The sequence below is a fragment of the Emiliania huxleyi genome (genome assembly GCF_000372725.1).
Source record: "Emiliania huxleyi CCMP1516 unplaced genomic scaffold EMIHUscaffold_317, whole genome shotgun sequence".
NCBI classification, from domain to species: Eukaryota; Haptophyta; order Isochrysidales; family Noelaerhabdaceae; genus Emiliania; species Emiliania huxleyi.
In genome coordinates this window covers 2,671-24,308 of record NW_005199626.1, presented here as the reverse complement: position 1 = coordinate 24,308, position 21,638 = coordinate 2,671, and the positions used below count along the sequence as shown (strand labels likewise).

At 65.0% G+C, this 21,638-nt stretch overlaps 4 protein-coding genes across 4 annotated transcripts in view; all 4 read right to left on the bottom strand.

Moving 5' to 3' along the window:
- Positions 1 to 3,341, bottom strand: part of EMIHUDRAFT_458290 (hypothetical protein) — a 4,255-nt gene extending 914 nt beyond the window's left edge. Inside the window, exons 1-11 of the mRNA XM_005774230.1 lie at positions 3,200 to 3,341; positions 2,813 to 3,123; positions 2,640 to 2,737; positions 2,324 to 2,455; positions 1,887 to 2,264; positions 1,302 to 1,613; positions 1,081 to 1,152; positions 790 to 827; positions 437 to 515; positions 159 to 386; positions 1 to 84 (exon numbers count right to left, since the gene is read on the bottom strand). Coding sequence (XP_005774287.1) covers positions 1 to 84; positions 159 to 386; positions 437 to 515; positions 790 to 827; positions 1,081 to 1,152; positions 1,302 to 1,613; positions 1,887 to 2,264; positions 2,324 to 2,455; positions 2,640 to 2,737; positions 2,813 to 3,123; positions 3,200 to 3,285 — 1,818 coding nt within the window. The 5' untranslated portion in view covers positions 3,286 to 3,341. The remainder of the gene's footprint in view (positions 85 to 158; positions 387 to 436; positions 516 to 789; positions 828 to 1,080; positions 1,153 to 1,301; positions 1,614 to 1,886; positions 2,265 to 2,323; positions 2,456 to 2,639; positions 2,738 to 2,812; positions 3,124 to 3,199) is intronic.
- A 3,921-nt stretch (positions 3,342 to 7,262) lies between these two features.
- EMIHUDRAFT_368591 (hypothetical protein) lies at positions 7,263 to 7,970 on the bottom strand. The gene is made up of 2 exons (XM_005774229.1): positions 7,601 to 7,970; positions 7,263 to 7,463 (listed from the first exon to the last, which is right to left on the bottom strand). The coding sequence occupies exons 1-2, from the start codon at positions 7,940 to 7,942 to the stop codon at positions 7,374 to 7,376; spliced, it is 432 nt and encodes a 143-aa protein (XP_005774286.1). The 5' UTR covers positions 7,943 to 7,970; the 3' UTR covers positions 7,263 to 7,373.
- A 373-nt stretch (positions 7,971 to 8,343) lies between these two features.
- Positions 8,344 to 9,442, bottom strand: EMIHUDRAFT_116996 (hypothetical protein; the record flags this gene model as incomplete). Its single annotated transcript, XM_005774228.1, has 2 exons — positions 8,344 to 8,682; positions 8,954 to 9,442. The coding sequence occupies 2 exons, from the start codon at positions 9,440 to 9,442 to the stop codon at positions 8,344 to 8,346; spliced, it is 828 nt and encodes a 275-aa protein (XP_005774285.1).
- Positions 9,443 to 19,157: 9,715 nt separating this feature from the next.
- Positions 19,158 to 20,594, bottom strand: EMIHUDRAFT_116994 (hypothetical protein; the record flags this gene model as incomplete). The annotated part of the gene is made up of 1 exon (XM_005774227.1): positions 19,158 to 20,594. One exon carries the CDS (start codon positions 20,592 to 20,594, stop codon positions 19,158 to 19,160), a length of 1,437 nt encoding a protein of 478 aa, XP_005774284.1.
- Positions 20,595 to 21,638: the final 1,044 nt, after the last annotated feature.

Below are 21,638 nucleotides of genomic sequence, written 5' to 3'. Positions count from 1 at the left end.
CTCTCCCCGCCGGAAGAGCGCGTTGCCCTGCTCCTTCTTCTTGAGCTGCCCGGTGAGACGCTCGGCGAGGCTCATCGCCCACGCCTAATTCCACGACCGAGCGCTCGACTCATCCTCGCCTCGGGCTAGCCTCTCGCCGAGCCGCCCATCGCCCGCGCCTCCTTGCCGCGCTCGAAGCCGACTAGGCGCACCTCCGCCTCCACCTCCGCCTCCGCCTCGTCGGCAGGGAAGCCTGCCGGCCGCGTGTAGCCCGACCCCTCGCCGTAGCACCACGCGGCCGGCGCGCGCAGCAGCGCCACCTCCCCGCGCTTCATCTCGAGGAGCGCCGCGTCGATGGCGCGGATGACCGCACCGTCGCCCTGCACGACGCTGACCGGCTCGGTCGCCTGGTCTCGGGAGATCTCGGGTGATCCCGGGTGATCCCGGAGGGCCTCACGCGACGAGGAGCGGGCTCGGCCGCCTCCTCGAGCAGCGCGCCCGAGCCGGCCGCCCGCACCGCAAAGGTGATCTCGCACCTTTGGGGGGGGGGGGGGGGGAAGCCTGCTGGTGGGGAGATTGCTGGAAAGGGAGCCTGCTCCAGCCCAGGACGGGTGAACCCAAAGGAGGTGGGAGGGGAGGGAAAGGGGCTTCCGGAAAAGGCCCCCGCCGGAAAGGCGGCCGGGAGGGTGGCGGGAGGGCCGCGGGAAAGGCGGCCGGGAGGGCCGCGGGAAAATTGGCGGGGAGGGTGGAGGGGGAAGGGCGGCGGGGACGGTGGCGGGGAGGGTGGCGGGGAGGGTGGCCAGCTCGCACCTCGCGTCCTCGTTTGGGCGCTCGTGCTCCTGCTCCGCCTACATGGTGGATACGCCAGCCTCAGGGCGGGAGGACGGTCTCGTGCAGAGTCTTCAGAGCAGCGCACGGGCTTCCGGATACAGCCGAATACAGCGGAATACAGCCGAATACAGCCGAATACAGCGGAATGCGGTTGAGTGCAGCGGAATGCGGTTGAGTGCAGCGGAGAGGTTGTCCTCTCGAGCGCGAGTTGGAGTACAGGAATGCGTGAACACGTATCCCGCTTCTACGCTCCTCCGCCTCGACGAGCACGGTGCGCACGACCGCCTCGGCCGTGTGAGGCACCGGCTCGACGCGCACCCACGACGAGAGAGTGGCGCGCACCTAGGGTCAGGGAGGGTCAGGGAGGGTCAGGGAGGGTCAGGGGGTCAGGGAGGGTCAGGGGGTCAGGGGAGGGCTCGGTCATCGACGAGTTGGAACAAGTTGCACCCCCCCCCCCCCGCCATCTCTAGGGCGAGAGGGCGGCGGCGCACGTCGACACGCTCGTGAGGGCCGCCGACCAGAGCCTGCGAGCAGCGCAGCACCGCCCGCTCGCGCCGCTGCATCGTCGGCAAGAGCACGTCCAGCGCCGCCCCGACGCCCCATGCCCCCAGCCCTGCGAGGCGAGACACCTCCTCGAGCGGCGCCTCCACAGACCCTCCGCCGAGAGCCATCGTCACCTCCGCCTCGGGCGCTACCTTCTCCGGCGCCGACTCGGCGCACGCGCGCACCTCAACCTCGAGCGAGAGGGTGCAGACGTACCGCTGCATGGGCCGCTGCCACCCCTCGCCGCGAGACTCGACCACCTGGAGGCGTGAAGCTGGAGGCGTGAAGCTGGAGGCGTGAGCCTGGAGCGTGGATCTCGGGTGGACCTCGGGTGGATCTCGGGTGGATCTCGGGCGGATCTCGGGTGGATCTCGGGTGGATCTCGGGTGGATCTCGGGTGGATCTCGGGTGGATCTCGGGTGGATCTCGGGTGGATCTCGGGTGGATCTCGGGTGGATCTCGGGTGGATCTCGGGTGGATCTCGGGTGGATCTCGACCACCTTGAGCGCCGACCCGTCCCTGCCCGGGGAGACGTCCTCGACGTCGTTCCAGTCCCCCATGGCGACGCGGAGGAGCAAAGACGCGCCCGGGGGCACGCCCAGCTCGGGCTCGCCTCCCGACCCGTAGGCGAGCTCGGGCGCCACCTTGAGCTCCGCCACCTCGCCCCGCTTCATCTTCAGCTCCCGCCACACGCGCAGGAGCGACGCGTCGGCGCGCGAGTAACGGAACGGCGCCTCCCCTCGAAAGACGAAGCCCGTCGCCTCCACTTCGCCGCGCCACGAGCAGCGCACCTCGGCGCGCTCGCCGGGCAGCTCCCACGAGCCAGGGCCCTTTGGTGCGCGCACGAGCGTCTTTTGGAGTAGGAGGCCGTCGCACAACACCTGCACCTCCCGCAGCTCCCGCAGCTCCACCTGGCGAGGACATGTCCTGGACGCGTCCTGGACGCGTCGTGCCACGTGTCCTCTCGCACCTCGCGCTGCCATGCCTCGTACTCGAGCACCGCCTCGGCCGGCAGCCCCTCGGCCGACGGGCCGCCCTCGCGCCTCACCGAGAGCAGTGCCTCCCCGTCCCGCGCCGCGGGCAGGACGGTGAAGGCGGACGCCTGCGGTGCGAAGACGCCAGCGTCAGGGCGGGAACACGGTCTCGGGTGGTGAATCCGGAGCATCGCGTGAGTGCACGGGCTGCGAAGCCCGCCGCGACTACCGCGGGCGGCCGCTGAATGCCGCTGACTACGCGTCCTCGCGAGTGCGACTTGCAGGTTGTGCTCGGCATCTGCGCGTGGACGCCTCGCCGCGCTTCATCGTGCGGACGGCCTTGTCCAGCCACGCAGAGAGGCGGCCCTCCCCCATCGTGACGCACCCCTGGAAGGAGTCGAACGGCGCGCCTAGGGGAAGCGCGTCGTGGACGCGTCGACCCCACGCGCCGAAGCAGACCCTCCGGCACGGCTCGCGCCGCACACCGCCGCCGGCGACGGCGCCCGAGAGCCGCAGCACAGCCTCCCACCGGTCGGACGGGTTCTCAAAGTCGTCGCGCGCGCCGGCGCGACGCAGCGTCTTTGTGAGGGCGCCCTTGCCCCCGCTGCAGTCCAGCGTCAGCCCGACGTCGCCCGGCTCCATCGACGCCACCCTGTACTCGTCCCAGTCGCGCCCCTCGAGCCCAGCACCGCCGCCCATGCCGCCCATGCCCATGCCGCCGCCCATTCCCATGCCCGCCATCATCTCCTCCATGCCCATGTGCTCCGGGAGGTCGCCGTCCAGCATCCGCTCCTGCCTGTGGCGACGGCGTGGCATGGTGTGGGCGGCGTGGCAGGCAGCGTGCGGCTCCACTCTGAGCGGCGACGGCGCACATGGCTTTCGCCGCGGCGCCCTCCTCCTCGTACTCGCTCGGGTCGATCTTGGAGAAGTCCACCTTCGAGAAGTTGTCGAGCGGCATGGGAACGACAGCGGGGCGCGAATGCCAGGCGCCCTCTCAAGTCAGGAGCGGCGGCGCGGTGGGCGGTGCGGAGGTTTTTTCTTTAATTTTTTTAACTGTCGCCCTGGCGAGTAGAGGCAACGCCCACCCAGGGTACCCTCTCCGCGAGGACCCATTCACGCTCTTTCGATGACTCGACGGGGCTCTGCTCCGAGAGACCTGGGAGAGCGTGCGTGTGCCTCTACTCGCCAGAGTGTCGCCAGCGGGTTGGCAGTATGCTCGCTCTCTTCGCACCGCTAGCCGTCGCGTTTACGACGCTGCCGCCGAGGCCTCTGCTGCCGCGACTCGACTGCCGCAGCCCTCCGCCCTGCGCCAAGTTCGGCTGCGCGATGCCGAGCCTCGAGCAGCTCGACGCACCCCTCGGCTTCGCCGGCTGGGCCATCATCGCCACCTACCAACTCGTGTCAAACCGCTACACCGCGGCTTGGAGCTCGCAGAACGCCGAGGCGCGCGCGGTGTGGACGCGCTACATCCTCGAGAAGGGCGACTACATCCTGGGCGTGCAGACGCTGCGCAACGGCCTGACGTCGGCGTCCTTCTTCTCTTCGGCGTGCTTCACGACGCTCTCGCTGCTCATCGGCCTCGCGTCGCGCAAGACGCTCTCGGCGCTCGAGCTCGTCAAGTACGGCTCGACATCGCTGATGCTCGTCGCTGCGGCGCTCGCGTACCTGCAGAGCGTGCGCTACATGAACACGGTCGCGTTCCTCTTCCAGGTGGCCAACGACCAGCGCGACGAGGGCACGTCGCGCGGGACGGTGATGCTGCTGATGGTGCTCTCCCACCACATGTGGACTGCTGGCGAGCGGATGCTCTACCTGCTCGTGCCGTCGGTGGCGTGGCTGGTGGGCGGCGGACCGGCGATGCTGGCCGTCTCGCTCGCCATCCTCCCCATCCTGTACTTCAAGGACCTGCCCGCGCCGACCAACCTGCTCGCGACGAAAGAGCCGTCGCTAGTGCCCTACGCCTACCTGCGCGGCCACTTCAGGTTCCTCGATATCTTTGGCTTCAACACGGCGCTCGAGGTTGCGCAGCAGAGCGTGGCCAAGAGCGGCGACTACGCCCTCCAAAAGTACGGCCTCGAATCGGCGCAGTGGCCGCCGCAGCGACCCGTCGAGGGGTGATTCTTATCACGCGCACGCTGACTATGCAACAGCTCGGCGGCTCGACGCCCACATGAACATGAGAGAAAAAAGAATCAGAAAAAAAAGACAACCCAAGGGAGGGATGGCGGATGGGACTTTGGGAGGACGGCACGCCGCCACACCCGGGGTTCACCCGACACAGGGATTTTAAGCAACATGTGTTCGGCGGCCGAAATTCTTTTCAGCAGGAAAGGCACGCCCGTCTTCTCTCTCCGTTCTCGCCTCTTCCGAAGAGCCTCTTGCGTCGTCCAGGTTATCGGGACACAGCACACAGCGAGCTCCGAGCACGACGGCTCTGAGACGAGGGAGTGGGAGAGCAGCCAGCGAGGCACGCGAGGCCTTGGAAGTTGGTGGCGCCGCTGGCGATTGCACTCCGGCAATGTCGGGTGCGGCTCCACGATGCAATCCTCACAAACCGCATCGGCGACGTTGCAGAGGAGGCCGTTGCTGATGATGCCGGCACCCCGGGGTGGCCTTCGCGGACGTGCGTGCGCAAACCGATTCTCAGTCGAGTGCGGGTGGGGAGGCCCTAAAACGGCGGGAGGGGTAGGGGTGCCGCTGTAGGGGTGTGGAGGGGTCGGGAGGGCGGGAGTGTGGACCGTGACCTAAAGCCCTCCACCGATAGAGGTGTCAGGCGGCAGGGCCCAGGAGGGCACTCGGAGGGGTGGGTGGTTGGAGGGCTGGCCAAAAGCGAGGCGTAGGAGGGGTCCAGTGGGCTAGAGAGGGCTGGAGGGGTCGGAGGGGGCTGGAGGGGCCGGAGGGGTTGTGCGGATGGAGGGGTCTGGAGCTGGCGAGTAGAGGCCCCGCCCACCCAGGGTATCCTCTCCGAGGACCCATTGTCGCCACCCCTGCCGTGTGTCGTGTGTGATCCCGGCCTCACCTGTCTTCCGAAATTGTTCGCACACCCACTCGTGCGCGCTCTGACACATGTGCCCGTACGTCCGTCGGTCCACTATCTCCCTCTTCTCTGTGTCCTCTGCCGCCTCCCTTCGCGTCGTGTACATGCATGGCCTAGTTCGCACCGCGTCCCTCACCACTTTTGAGGCGTCCTCCGTATCGTTGTTTCCGAGGTATGCTGTCGCTACGTCCGTATGCGCTGCAGGCTATTCCCACGTGCGATGGCACCCACACAAAGACCACCGCCTCTAGCTTTGATCTATAGTAAGCAATCGCCTCTAGGAGACCGCCTCTCTCCCGCAAAGAAAGAAAGAAAGAAAACACACAACCCAAGGGAGGGATGGGAGAACGGCACGCCGCCACCACACAGGGATTTTAAGGAGAGGAGTGTGGTGCGCTAGCCGTCGCCCACCCTGGGGAGTCTGCCTCTTCGTATCTCTTTTCGCAGTCTCTCGCCGCTTCTCGCTGCAACCTTCATGCCACCTCGCGGCCGTCCCACTCTCGTCGGTCTCTCCCTTGTCACTTCCTCCTCTCTCCCGCAGAAAGAAAGAAAGAAAGAAAACAGACAACCCAAGGGAGGGATGGGAGGACGGCACGCCGCCAGCAGCCTTTGCACTACATGATCGCGAAATTCTTTTTGCGACAGGTAAAACAGATAACCCACTAAGATATGTTTTGTGTATATGGCAGCTCTCGATGTCGTCAAGCACTCGTTCTGGCCGTGGAGGGGCTCCTACCCACGGCAGTTACTGATCCTTGACAACGGCACCATCGTAAGCTGCGACGGCGGGCAGGTAACGAACAAGTGGGACGCCCAGCGGGTGAGTGTTGTCGACGGTCCAGGCAATGTCTTCTTCCTTTCCGGCTGCGGCGGAGTCTGCGGATGCGGCACGCAGACCTTGCGCTTTGAGGCGGTCAACGTCGACCAAAAATACGCGCTCCTCCTCTCCGTCGGCCAACTTCCGCAGAGCGCGACGCCAGTCGACCCCGGTGGCTGGCACGGCGGGAGCACGCCGCCCGCGTCGCCGCCGTCAGCGGAGCGCAGCAGCTCTGGCCGCGCCTTGGGCGTCTACACTCCGTACCCGAGCGAGCCTCAAGGTGCTGCGCTGTCCCGCACCCTGCCCTTGAACGATGTCTTGCGTTTGCGCTCTCTGCCTTGCTCCGACCCACGGCCGCACGTCGACCGCAGGAGGGGGAGGGGCTAAGCCCAGGTAGCCGGAGGCGGTGCGGCCCTTCGGCAAGAAGAGCGAATCTCAGTAGAGAGAGCGCTGCGATCCGAGACCGACGACACCGCGGAGCAGAGGTCGGGCGCGCCGACTCGCGCGCCGACGGCTCTCTAGGCCGCGGGCGGGCGGGCCGCGGGACGCATGAGTGGCGGCGCGAGGAGTGGGGGCGGGCCGCCCGGCCGCAACACGTAAGCAGCAGGTCGGTGCTCGAGCACCGCGCGCGCGGCCCGCGGCCCGGCGAGGCGGCCCGCCCACATGCCACATTGATATGCCCCCCCCCCCCCGCCCACACACCACCCGCACGATCGGGCCATATGCACCGCATAGAGCCGCGGGCGCCGGCGGGGCGGCCAGCCGGACCGCGCGGCGCGAGCCCGAGAATCGAGATACGGACACAATCGATCAATCGTCTCGCGGTGGAGTGCGTCCCAGTGCGTGCGCGCCGTGGCCCGCGTGCGGCGCGGCCGCGCGGCCGCGCGGGGCCGGGAAGGCGCGGGGGATGTAGCATGTACGCGTTACGGCGTTAGGTAGAGGATAAGGCCATGCACAGTGTGCGTTTCTAGATGACATGTTAGGCATGCCCGTATCGATCGTATTAAAGAGCACCATTTACGGCGGCTGCTGGCGTGCGGGGTGTGCGGGGGCGCTCTGCCTCTGGCGAGGCGACAAATAACGACCACCACCACCAGGACCGCGCGCTGCCAAGCTGGGGGCACGAGCGAGTGCACGCGCGTCCTCACAGCGCTGCCACCGGAGGGTCCCCGTGAGTGCGGATGTGGGCCAGCTACTTCGACTTGAAGTAGTCCTGCAGGATGGAGAGGGCCTCCGACTCCTCGCCCCACTCGCGCACGACGACGCACGAGCAGCCGACGACCTGAAGAGGGGGGGGGGGGGGGGGGGGCTTCAGAGGGGACTGAAGAGGCGGGGCAGCCAGCCGTGCAGCTGCGGCAGAGGATCCGCGCGGCGGGAGAGGCCGAGAGAGGGCTGCGTGCAGGGCTTGAGGGGTCGCACCTTGCGGGCGGCACCCTCCTGGTCGAGCTTGGCGAGGCCGACCCACTCGCCGAGCTGCTTCTTGTCCGACACCTTCATCAGGTTGACCCCGTGCTCCGCGCACAGCGCCTCGACGAGCTTGGTGTACTCGGGCTCAGAGCAGTCGGCCGAGAGGACGCACAGCTGCGCCTGGCCCTTGTCGAGCGTCTTGGCGCACTCGTGCAGGCCGCGGGCGACGCCGTCGTGCACCAGCGCGTTCTTCAACACCAGCTTGAGCGCCGTCTCGACGTCCATCACCGCCGGCGCCTCGGCGACCGGGGCCGTCTCGGCGACCTCAACCTCCGTCGTCTCCTCGTCAGCCATTTGAGCTCGCTCTTATCCTCACGAGCCTGCGCGGGCGGAGGGGCGGGCGCGACCTCGTCGGCGTGCAGCGGGTGGCGCGGAGGGCGACGCCGAGGGGAGCGCGAGAGGGCAGGAGAGCGCGGGCATGCCCTAAACGCCGCGTGCCTTTGCTGAAAGAAAATTTCGTTCAAGCGAGGTTACTGGCTTGACAAACGCTCCCCGCTCCCGTTCCCCTGTGTCCCTGATCGTCCTTACAAGATCCTGCTCGTGCAGGTGGGGACCCTGTCCTTCTCCCACCCCTCGTTTGGCGTGCCCGTTTTATTTATTTATTTATTGACAAACACACAGCGAGGGCGACAGCAAGAGTCGAACGGGAGGCGCCTGTACAGTCAGGTGACAAGAGTGTCGACTGGCTGCGCGCGTCACGCTGGCTCCTCGCGCGGTGCCTCGATGCCGTAGGCGGCCGCCCACGCAAGCCCGCGGCTGGTTCCGCCCGCCGGGTTGTACTCGCAGCCGACGTGGCCGCGGTATCCGCCCTCCTCGAGGAGCGCCAGCATCGCAGCCGCAGCCGCCGCGTCGGGCTCGTGCCTCCCCTCCGGACCTGCGATCTGGACGTGGGCAGCGCGCGGCGCGTACGTGCGGATCGCGCACCGCACCGCCTCACTCGGCCACCGCGCGGCCGCCTTTTGGAGGTGGTAGAGGTCGAACTGCAGGCCGCAGGCCGGGTGGCCGACGGCGTCGACCACGCGCGCGGCGTCCTCCTGCGACGGGAGAGGCGGCGGCGGCGGCTCGGCTGCGCCTCTCTCGTGCTCGGCTTGCCGCGGCTCTCCTGCCTCCCAACCCCCCTAGGAACGTGCAACCAGTATTTGGTGCGCCAACCCTTATGTGGTGAGGCGGCGCAGAGCGCGCCGAAACGGGGGAACGGCGCACTTCTGCGCCGCCGGCGCAGATCTGCCCCGAAAACGGTGCAGTTCTTCGCCGGCGGCGCACTTTTCGGCGCAGATCTTCGCTCTGAGGCTGTGTGCACCTCACCCTTCTCCTGCGCGCCTGCGATGGCAGCAGGTAGCCGGGCACGTCGGAAGGGTTGAGAGCTTCGACGCAGAGCGTGATGCCGGCCGACTGGGCCTCGCCCGCAGCCGCGCGCAGCCGCTCGACAAAGGTCTGCTCGCACGCACCCTGCTGCCGCAGGCCGGCCAGCACATGCACCCGCGGGCAGCCGATTGCAGCGGCGTACACAAACGCCTCGCGAAGGCTCGCCTCGTGGTCGCCGCCCCGATCCGGAAGGGCGGCGACGCCGCGCTCGCCGCCGGCCCAGTCGCCAGGAGGCGCGTTGACAAGCACCTGCTCCATCCCGTGCCTCTCAAGCTCCGCAGCCACCGCACTCGCAGGTGCTTCGCCGTACGGGAAGAGCGACTCGACGGCGCGGAAGCCGTGACGGGCGGCGAGGCCGAAGCGCTTGAGGTAGGGAGCCTCGGTGAAGAGCATGCTGAGGTTCGCCGAGAGGCGCACATTAGGTCGCATGAACGGAGAGTTGTCGATCGAGTGTCGTCGCGCGGCTAGCGCGTTGTTCTTTACAACTCAAGTCTTCTGGGAAGCATTTTTCCAAAAGCCCCAAGGGGGTGGAGTTCGCCGTCGAAGGGACACGTCCCCAGCGATCGCCGCCACGATCCCCTCACCGATTCGAGGCGGCTTTGCTGGCTCTGTGCTGGCGATGCACAGGTTGCTCCTCTACGCTCTCGCTGCCATGAACGGCGGTCCCTTCTCGTCCGACCCAGTGGTGCAAGAGGACTACATTTCACCTCTTCCCGGTGCTCTGCGTCGCAGCCTCATGGCCGTCCACGCATCCGGCCGATCGAAGCACAGCGCCGTCCCGTGGCGTCCGGAGATGGATGCCTTCGTGCTGCTGCGCCACGTTCGAGACGGCATCTCGTTGCCAAAGGTGGCAGAGCAGTGGCCGTTTGAATCCGCCACCAAACGAAGCAAAGATGCAATCAAGTGGCGATGGAAAAAGGTTCTCAAAAGACTCGACGCTCTCGACGACCTCCGACTGATCTGTGGATCCTGCGACGAGCGCGACGAGGCGGAGACGCAGCTGAACAGCACCGAGATCAGCCTGCAACCGTGGGTCGAGGACGCTCTCGTGAAGCTGCACGCGCGAAAAAACGTGTCGATGAGCTCAAACTACACTCCATGGACGATCGAGGAGGACCGCCTTCTGCTTCACACGTACCAGAGCGGCGCAAAGATCAACGAGATACGCGTTGGTGTCCGCAGCTACAAGTCAATCAAGCTCCAGCTACGCCGACTTCAGAACGTCACGCCACTGGTACGCGACGCGCACCACAACAGCCGTTGCGACCCGGAGGCGCCGTTTCAGTACCTGCAGCACGACATCTGGACGCCGATCGACTCGACCCTCGCTCTACCGCCGTGCGCGCAGATCGACTGGATTCGCGGCGTCGCAAAGGTGTCTCCCTTACCCTGTTCGCCTGCACGCGCGCGTGATCATTCGGCGATCTCTATCGACTAGTGAATCCACACCCTCCCAAACCCGCATCTCCTCTGTCATTCATCACCCAATGATAATCACATCGGACCCCACCGTCCGCGAGATTACTTCAACTTACGTCACGGACCTCGCGACCGACGGCAGCGCCGAGCTAGACTCAGACGGCCTCCCAGCACCCTCCTCCGCTACTGACACAATCTCTCTCCTCGCCATCCCGCCCCACCTCACTCAAACGCCGCGCTGCGCTGACAGGCCTGAGCCTACACGCCTACAACGCGCACACGTATCGCAGTCCCGTTATCAGCACTAAATCACTGTCGCTATCTTAGGAACGTAGCGGCAACCCACACCTCCACTTCCGCCGATCTCTCTCGCGTACTTCCTCCATGCCTTCACCATCGCTCATCCCGACACTTCTCTCCACCTGCCACCCTCCCCACCGCCACCGCCCTTGCCGCCGCCCTCTCCGCCCCCCCCAACACCGACGTCACGATCTCCGCCATCCCCGAGTCCTCCTCTTGCGAGCCCGCCACCATCGTCACCGCTGCCCTCGCCACGGACGCCCCCGCCATTACCGTCGCGCACCCACCCTCTTCGCCGCCGCCGTCATCGTCGTCTCACTCTCCGCCGCCCCTCTCAACACCGCCTATACCGCCTCCACCATCGCTGCCGCCGACCACGCCGCCGCCGTCTTCATCACCGCGGTGGCGGCTCCCCCCCCCCCCCCCCCCGCCCGCCCTCACCGTCCCCACCCCCGCCGGCGCCACCTCGCCGTCGCCGCTGTCTCCGTCACGCCCCTCTGTGGCGCTGTCGCCTCCGCCACCTTCCCCACCGCCGACGCGTCCGTCACCGCTCTCGAGCGGCCGACGCCCTCGGCCCCACCTTCGATGCCTCCGTCGATAGCCTCTGTACATGCGCCGCTTCCACAGCCCTCGGCTCCGCCACCGCCCTCGTCGGCGCCCACTACACCCCCACTGTCGCCGTCGCCACCGCCTCAGCCACCGCCGACCTCGCCACCTCCGAGAGATCTCTGCCGATACTATCTCCAGCTACGTCACCTACACATTCGACACCGCCGCCGCCGCCGCCCCCCTCAACGCCGCCGCCGACATTTCCGCCTGCCTCTTCGCTCACCACAACATACCCTCCGAGAGATCTCTGCCGATACTATCTCCAGCTACGTCACCTACACATTCGACACCGCCGCCGCCGCCGCCCCCCTCAACGCCGCCGCCGACATTTCCGCCTGCCTCTTCGCTCACCACAACATACAGATTCACAGCGCCGACGCCTTCGTGTCCGAGCACCCGCACGCACCATGACACGCATACCCGCTCGTCGACACTCGGAGACCGTAGCTATCGCTGACAGTCAAACATCGAGCCACACGTACGCCTCTGCTGCGCTCTCGCACCAGCTCCATGCCAGCACACTCACGTTCCCCGCCACTCTCACCGACAAACCCTATGCCTCGGACGGTGTCTCGATCCACCACGCGCAATCTTAATCTACTCACTCGTCTCGTCACGATCACATCATAGGCACCGCAGACGTGGGAGCTTCAGCTCGACGCGACGCGATTCTGCTTCTTCGACGACCATCGAGAGACAGCGGTCACACTCGATGCGTCTGATCGTTTCCGACTGGAAGACGTGTGTTCGACTATGACCGTCGGCAAGCTCACGGAGCACGTCGCACGATGGCTCCGGACAGCAGCTCCGCCTGGTGCAGCGGAGATAGCGAACTCTAAGACCGTGCGTCTTGCCGTGCTCAGAGACTCCATGCCTGCGTGCAGCCACCTTCAGGATTTCGCGGTGTCCGAGAGCGTGCGCTACAGGTGCCGCGATGGCGTGCCTCGAAACGCAACCATCGTAGCCAAGCACCGACCGTGGGACAACTTGCCATACTACACGATCCGCATCGACGACTACAGCACGACCGTTTCCAAGTCAACTCTTTCCATGCATCGCCCTCGCCCGCCACTGCCGGCCAACTCGACGATATGTCGCGACGAGCCAGCTGCTGCTGATGCGGCGACGGACGATGGAGTGCCAAGCACACCGCAAGTCGTGCAGCTGAACAAAGGTGACAATGTATGGTTCGTTTCCACCGCGACGGCGGCCCCTCGTCGAGCCCGAATCGACAACGTAGATGACATCAATTCGACGTGCATCATTACCATCGAAGGCGACGAGCGAAACGTATCAGCTCTCAACCTGGCACCGCCAGAGGAGCAGTCTGATGCGACAAATACGACGCCTGGCCCCTCGTGGACCGGCGCGGAGATCGAGCAGCTGCTCGACAACTCCGAGCAGACAGTCGGCGAGCTCGACCTGTACAACCGCTCACCGCGTCTCATCGTCGTCTCGAGTGACGTCGACCAGTACTGGGAGCGATGGTCAGCCATGCCCCCCGTGTCATGCCCACACACCCGCATCTGGTATACTCAGTGTGTGCACAACTCGTAGGCGTCAGGTCAAAGATCCGGCGCACAACCCTCGAGCGCGAGCCCCCGAGCACTTGCAACTCGTCAACAACCTGATCTCGTCAAATCACTCGGAGCACGCCGACGAGACGCATCTGCCTGTCGACACTCCGACGTGGAATAAGCTTGCAACGCACATGCGAGAGATCGCAGTGACACCATGCCGTGTCTGCTTTCAGTGCGGCATGGTAAACCACCCTCAGCCGGGAGACACGATCCGCGTCTCCAACGTAACATCAAAGTACGACTGCCGCGCATACCGCGTCTTCCGATACTACATCAAGCGTGCGATCCGCAAAATGCGTGGTCGCATGCCAGAAAACGCGGACCGCGCTGACGCCGACAAGGAGGTGTTTCTCTGCGAGCCGCATCCAAACGGAGGATGCAAGGTCTTCACGTGCTCGATGTGCAAGTGTGCGTGCAAACGTCGCGACGACGAAGGCAAGCTCTACTACAGCCAATGCAGCGCGGCCGAGCTCGACCTCTTCGACGGTCACCGTGCCGACGGCACATATGAGTCCATCGGCATCGGCGAGAAGCAGGCACCCAAGTACGCTGCGTGCTCGGTCTGGGACCGACTCGCTCTCGGTGTCCTCAAAATGGCCAATCCGGTGTTCAAAGGGTACGGTGGCGCCGGCTACGTGCACTGCGGAGGAGGTGGGCTCCTCGAGCCGGCAGACTTCGACGGCATGTCGTCTCTTCTCGTGACTCGGGCTCGCACGGGCGGCGACTACTCCCGCGGCTCGCGCGCGGTGCAACGAGAGGCGCTGCACCGCCTCATGGACGAGCAGACGGGCAACCCCATCGTCCGAAAGACGTTAACGTGCCTTCATCGCGAGATCGATTCCTCGATGCCAACCATGACGCAGCCGTCCGACAGCGAAAGCGATGACGACACGGAGAGACCAGAGGGCCGACTCGCCCACCCGAACGCGTTCATCGGTGCCGCGACGACGTCACTGCCGCTCGATCCGACGGCGCACAACCAGTCTCTCACGCGCGACCCCTCGCTTGGAGACAAGCGTCTCCGCGACGGCGCCCTGGTGTCGCAGCCGCTCGACACCGACGCTCCTGAGTCGAGCGCAGGCAACGCGACGCACACGGTGCTGCTTCCAAAGGGCGCTGGCGATCGCGTCGACAGCGAAATCGCGTGCTCTCGGAAGCACTACCGACGAAAAATGTTCGCGAGTATCGCCGACACGTTCGGCCGTGCAGAGGAGTTCATCTGGTTCCACTTCCAGCTCATGACGAAGCGGTCGATGCAAGGCGGAGGCACGTCGACTGTCAACGCCCACCTGGCAATGAATGCATCCAGCGATGACGTCAACGCTCACAGCGCAGCGCTGCATCAGCGGTGGAAAGACCTTCGCGAAGCCGCGCCGGAGTACGTACCATACTGCAACGTCTTCGAGTCTTACACCTCCACAGTCGGTGCGAACGTCGTGGGCAGCAAAGCCTACTGGGACGAAGCCGCCGCCGAGCTGCACGCCATGGCGGTCGAGCATGGCCCACCACAGTACTGGGCTACCTTCACTTGCAACGAGTCCGGCTGGTCCGACCTCAAGGCAGCGTGCGATGGCGAGCATCACTCGAAGCGGCCCGTCGAGGCGACGCGTCAGTACAACCGACGGTGGGACGCCTTCCTCAAGCGCTACCTCACCGGTCAGTCGCCGATCGGCAACATCACACGCGTCTGGTGGCGGCAAGAAGATCAGATGCGCGCCTCGCTCCACATACACATAGTCTTCTGGGTGGCCGAGGCTGAGGATCGCGACTTCGATGACACGTCCCCGCTGCCAGGCGATTCCGCGATCATCGGCACCGCACCTCGGGCCTGCCGGACGCGCGAAGAGCGCCAGTGGCGAAAGTTAGTGCTGCGCCTCCAACGGCACGACTGCCGACCAAAGTGTAAGGTGTCGATGGGCGTGTCGTGCGAGGAATGCAAGTACGGCTATCCGCGCCGCTACAACGTGACGCGCGGCGCTAGCGGATGCGCCATCAACCCGACATCGGGTCGATACGAGTACGATTGCGAGTACGAAGAGGACACACGCATCAGCCCCTATGTCGCCGAGTGGCTGCTTGCCTGGGGCGCGTCGATGAACATACAACGATGCACCGGCACCGGATTCATGGACTACACTTCGAAGTGAGCAGCGATTTCCTGCGACACTCTCCCTAACCCCACTTCGCTGCTCACCATCTCCATCGTTGCCGCCGCTAAGAACACCGACTGAACACGGCACTCCCCACGCATCCCGCACGCGCTACTCACACGCGCGCTCTTCTGGTCATAGGTACGTCCCCAAGCCGGAGCCCCACGGGCTCCTCAAAGACACGACGCGGCAACAAGAAGGCAGCCGAGTGGGATCGCAGCAGCATTTCCTCGACGGCCGTCTGGTCGGACAGCCTGAGTGCGTGCACCGGGCGTGGGGCTTCACAATGCGAAGCGGCGCTAATGTAGTTCACCTGTGCACCAAGCCGCCGCACATGCGTATGCGCGCTCCGACTCGCCAGAACAGGACTGACGGCGACGATGGCAGCGATGACGACGACTGCGATGCTGCATCGGTGTCCGGATCAGAGTGCAGCGGTGACGGAGATACCGACGCCGCGGGCGGGAAACCGCTGCGCTTCATGGACGGCACGCTCGAGCAGTACGAGTGCAGGCCGTGCGATACGACCGGCAATTCATACTGGGAGGCAATGCTCTATCCATACTTTCACCGCCACTACCGCACCGTGCTGGGGAAAAACATTCCCAAGGCTAGTCGTCGAGCTGGAAAGTACTGGCGATGCACGCAGAGCGGCGTTCCATATGCCGCCGATGACGGCGGCACAAACGACGATGCGAGAGCAGAGGTCGGACTCGGTGCCGGGGACGGTGCTGACGGTGACGCTCCGGCTGGAGCCATCATCCCCAGTGCCCGATACGTCGTCCCGCGCCAAGCAAAGTCCGATGCTCCACAGCCGGTGGCAATCAAGTGGCTAGAACCGGATCAGCACGGCGAACACTATCTCTACCAACAGCTGGTGCTCAAGACGTCTTTCCGCGACTCCACCCCCAGCAGCTTCATCTCTGACTCCAACATCACCGGTACGATGTTCGAGGAGCTATCAGTCAGAGGCATTCTCCGCGAGGGAGGCCTCGAACAGCTCCTGGAGGAGGATGCAAAGGCGCGATTGAGTAAAGGCGAGTGAGTGCTCTCCAATCGCCCGGCCTCTGGGTGGGTGCGCTTCTTAGCTCCCCGGCCCTGCGGTTGGGCTAATCAGCCTCTAGAGACGACCCAACACTTCATGTGTGTGTGTGAGTGAGTGAGTAGGTAGGTAGGTAGAAAGGTGAAGAACAGCCAGGCTCGGTAGTGAGTACTCAAGCAAGGGGAAGAAGATAGGAATTTTCTGGATTGTTGTGCGTGGAAGAATTCGAGGTAGGTAATCCCTCACCGCCTCCTTTGGTTCCCGTCCAAGATCACTGAAGCTCACTGCTCTCGCCCCGCCGCCAGGCCCGCCGCCCCTACGCCTGGATCCCCTATCGCTCACGGGGCCCGCCTGTTGCTCACGCGAGCGACGCCTATTGCTCACGGAGCCCGCCCCGCCCGCGCCACTCCCACCCACCATGCGATGCGCTTCCCCGCTCGCTCGCCAATCGCGTCTCCTTATTCATAGGCCCTGATGATGATTCGGTTTCTCGTCTTTCACCTCGCGCTCGTCCACGGCCTCGCCCCCATGCCGCAAGAGTTGCTGGGCGAAGAGTCTCGTCTCACCTCCCAGCTGCAGGGGGCATATCTCACCGGGGCGCAGCTGGAGGGGGCAGGTCTCCGCATGGCGCAGCTGCATCGCGATCCGGTGCGGCACCGCCGCGATAGGGGATCCAGGCGTAGGGGCGGCTAATTTTGCCAGAAGAATCACATGTGGCACCGGCTCTACTCTAGCGACGTGAACGAAATGTTCGGTCGCCTCGACGACTTCCTCGGCTCCGACCGACTCTGGCTTCGGCTAGAGTTGACAACAGACAAGCTGCCGAGCCCAAGCCACTAGGTGTGCTAGATTTCTTATTGGCTCGTGAACTCCACAGTGATGAGTGTGCTTGCGCGCCCCCCGCGATGCAGCGAGGTGTCTCTTGGGCCGCGGGGCTGTGCGTTTGTGTTTGAGACAGACACCGATTTCGTTGGAAGCAATGATTTCCCGGTGTCTGTTTCAAGCACCTGCTCCATCCCGTGCCTCTCAAGCTCCGCAGCCACCGCACTCGCAGGTGCTTCGCCGTACGGGAAGAGCGACTCGACGGCGCGGAAGCCGTGACGGGCGGCGAGGCCGAAGCGCTTGAGGTAGGGAGCCTCGGTGAAGAGCATGCTGAGGTTCGCCGAGAGGCGCACATTAGGTCGCATGAACGGAGAGTTGTCGATCGAGTGTCGTCGCGCGGCTAGCGCGTTGTTCTTTGTAGCGCCAGTCCGAGCCAGTCTGCTGTCAGCTAGTGCTTGAATTCTTTTTTGCACACTTTTGGAGCTACCATCGATGTAATGAAACAAACGCAGGGCGGACACACGCACATCGCTCTCGGGCTCACAGACATCCCGCACACCCGCCGCCCCCGCGCGCCCCCCACCCCGGCCGGGAGAAAGGGGAGTGACATTTGGGACGGCAACAGAACGAGCTGCAACAAACGAGTATCTTGCACTCCATGTCGCATGTGCATGAACGCATGGAGAAATGAAAGCCGCCTGGCCCCCAAGTCCGGCTCACGCGCCCCGACTGACCGATCTACCGCACTGATCACTTCCGCCCCCTCGCTCCCAACCCAATCCACGGATCCACCTCGCCGAGTCCGAGATATGCCCCGAGATGCGCGATCTCGGGCTAAAAGAGAAAAGTGGGAGGAGTTGGGGGCCGGCGTATCTGCCCGTATCTCGTATCTCCCGGTATCTCCCGGTATCTCCCGGTGTATCTCTCCCCGCGGCATCCCGCCATATCCCGCCATATCCTCTGGGCCGGCGCGGGGGCCCCAGAGGGTGTCCATGCGGGGGGGAGATGGGGTCCCATGGCCCGCCGCAGGCGCCGATTTTTTCGGATTGTTTTTCTTTTTTCGCGTTTTTTACTTGTTTTCATGGGAATTCGGCGTACTTGCGGCCATGCTATCACGCCTTGCGACAGCCTGTCGGCGCAGCTGACCGTGCCATGATGCACAATTGATCACCTGCATAGCTCGCGGCCTTAGTATCAAGCATTCAGTGACGACCTGATCGTACGGCCAGTAGGAAGGTGTCCTTCCATCGTGTGCACGCTTCTGGCGCAATGCGCGTCACCTCGGATTGGCTGCTGGCACTCTCGAGGCTATGCCTACACAGCCTCGCGCGCATGGGCAGTCAAGAGGGACCATGCACCTTCTCAGGACAGCGCCGGTGCCTCTCTCTTGGACCGGCAAACTTGGTGGTATCGTGTCACCAATGTGGGACCAGTGCGGCATCGCGCCATCGACAGCTCTGAACTGCGCCTCACCACTGACCGGGAAGGCCGCCAAGTGGGCCAGCACAGGTCGCACATTGTGGCAGCAGTCAGCAGTGCATGGCTGATAGCTAGAGCAGCAGCGTCAGGGTCGCAGGGTCGGATCGTGTCAAGCCTCTCGCCCGGCCGGCCGCGTGCAGACGTCGGCCTGTCTGCTGTCTGGAGTGATCTGTCGGCGGTCAGTACGACCGATCAGGTCGGAGTTTTCTGATGGTTGGAGGGTCTATCTGTATGTACTCCTCGAGATCTCTCCAAATCTGCCCTCTACTTAACCGTACTTAATCGGGAAGTCGGTGCTCATAGAGACTCATAGAGCCGGAGCCCCGTTTCCGCACTGCGGCGCGGCGCACGGTGCCTCCGGGGGGCCCCGCGCCGGCCCAGAGGCCATATCTCCCGCCATATCCGCCGCGGAGACCGCGAAAAATTCCGGCCGCACCAGGGATAAAGTCGTGCGGCAAGCACACCCCTCGATTTCGGCGGCCAATGTTGAACACAATTAAAAATAATTCTTCTGCGTTTAAAGAGATACAACGGCTTCCGGTGGGGAGGTCGCTGCTACACTGCTGCGCGTGGGCGAGAGACTGCGACGTGCGACGAGTGCTAGGCAGACGCCCGAGCTGTAAGCTGCTCAAGAAACTCAGTGAAATCCTCGACGTTTTATACTCGGGCTCTGAGCCGAGCCTGAGGCTGACCTGAGGGCCAAAATCAGTCAGCACAAGCGGCCAAAGCTCTCGTGCCGTTACCTACGTTGCTCCATCGGCCCGCGATGTCCCGAGATTGCTGAGCTCCGAGCTCTGCTTTCTGGGCAAGGCAGGGAACGCAAGTAAGGGCAGCTTTGTCTGCTTCAGCGCAATCTCGCGCAGCCGCCGTTCGCGCGGATCCTCCACCTCGAGCTCGCCCTCCGCTATCAACCGCATCCTCTCCTCTTGCGCGGCCTTGCGTGCAGCAATGGCGGCAACAATCTGGGAATGTCCATCGGCGGTGCTAACGCCGCTCTCAGCCGCCCTCTCTGGAGCTTGCGGATGCGGTGGAGGTCGCGGCGGCGGCGGCGGCGGCGGCGGCGGCGGCGGCGGCGGCGGCGGCGGCGGCGGCGGCGGAGCAGGGGGCGGCGCCGGCGTCGTAGCCGGCAATGGCTTCGGCGGAGCCTCTCCTTCGGGTGTGCTAGCACTGACACCGCCACCGTGGGCCTTGCAGAGCGTGGCCACAGCCGCCTCCGTCGGAAGATCGCACGTGGCGAGTCGAGCGGCGACGGCCCTCTTGAAGCCGTCTGCCTGCGCTGGCATTCCCGGAGTGTCGAGCCGGGAGGAGAGGCAGCGCAGCTCCTGCTCTCTCAGACCGGAGCACGCCATGTTCCGCCAGTCGTATGGCGAGATCATCTTGAGGTCGGTGTCGCTCGCAACGAGTAGCCGGAGCTCGGGGTGACGCTGAAAGCGTCGGACCTCGGACGCCTCCCCCTCGCCGGCAAGAAGAGACCGCCAGCGCGGCTGGAGTGCCTTTCCGACCCGCTCATTAATCTCGCGCTGAGCCGCAGCCGCAGCCATCACTTCGCGGGCGCGCCTGTCCTCCTCCGCTCGCTCCCGCACCTTCTCGTCTTTGCGACGCTGAGCTGTCTGGAAGTTTTGGATGCGGACGTGTCGAGGAACGTCCATCAGCTCGCCGAGCCGAATCGTGACCATCTCCGCGAACCCCACTGTCGACTCGTCGGGCTCGCCGATGCCGAGCCTCTCGAGCACGGCGGCGTCGTGCTCGTCGATATAGATCAACATGAGCCCAGAGTAGAGATCGCGAAGGTGCTGATCCGAGAGGGCAACGAGCGCCTGCTCGAACTGGTCGAAGGTTGCCTGCTCAAACCTACCCGCGGACCGCATTTGCAGCACGCATTTGAGGTGGGAGAGGAACTCGCGCCACCCGGCCTCGTCCTCGTCGAGGGATGCCTCGCCCGTGGTCTGGAGCTTGAGCCAGCTGTTCTCCTTGCGAAGGGCTTCTAGCTGCTTGCGCAGCTCCTCCAACTCAACCGTTCGAGTCGATCTGCGATTGCCCGAGCTCGCAAGGGCTCGCACAGCAGAGTCTGGGGCTGCTCTCGCCAGCGGAGTGGAGTCTGGGGATGCTCTCGCCGACGGCGGAGTAGGGTCCAGGGGTGCCGTCGCAAGCGGAGCTCGCAGCCCAAGATCCTCCAACATCTGCCGTGACATATGCGACGCCCCTCCGGTCGGCGAATTGCTCCTCGGCGCGTGGCGGAGCACAGCAGGACGTGCGACGGGCCGACCAGACCGGGTTGACCAGAGCTGACCTTTGCCGCCCTGCCCTCCTCTCCTTCTCCCAGGCTCCCGACCGCTGCCGCCCTTTGTGGTGCTCCTCTGTTGTCCTCGTTGCGCCTCTTTCTCGCCGTTCGACTCTCGCGATTTTCGGTGCTGTTCAATCAGCAGGGCGCGCTCCAGGCGACGCTCCCGAGAAAGCAAGGCGCGCTCCTCTCTCGACTGAACCCGAGCACCACGGCCGGGAGGAGCCTTGTTGGAGCTTGCTGATGTGCTGGCGGAGTCCGCCTCTATGAGGGAGGCAACCTCGCTGTGGCCAGCCTTGCCTGCGAGTACGAGTGCAGTTGCACCGCGCTTGTCCGTCACGCTACGGTCCGCGCCTCTCTTGAGCAGCTCCGCTACGAGACGCAAATGGCCTCTCGATGCGGCACAGTGGAGAAGCGTGCGAGAGTCAAAGAGGCCCCCACGCTGTGGCGCATTGAGGAGAGCGGGCTCCGCGGCGAGAGCGGACTCCACGGCCTCGAACCAGCCATTGCTGCAGGCCACGTATGGGTCCATCTCGGGCGCTGCAGGCTACGCCCGAAGTCCATGCGTCGGTTTCGAGGGCAGGGCAGCGACGGGCCGGCGCGGCTGTCGGGGACGTACGCGATACGCAAGAATTTTACAACCAACTCCGTGTCGACACTGGGCACGGGACTGGCGGCGTCCAAATTCGGGTCGGAGCGTAGCGGAGTGGGCCCCGAGTTTGAAAAGGGCGACGGACGCTTGCGTCCTAGCCTCCAACAACGCCTCCCCGGCGCAGAGGGGCCCCCGGAGGGATGCTCAACCGCTCCACGCCACGCCGCTTGCGGCGGTCCTATTCCCAGCTCCGCTGAGGTCTGGCGCACTTGGAGCACTTGGAGTGCAGTTAGTTGCCGCACGCCCAGGAGCGCGCCGCGCGGTCTTCTTATTTTTCACCGTGTTGGTTGT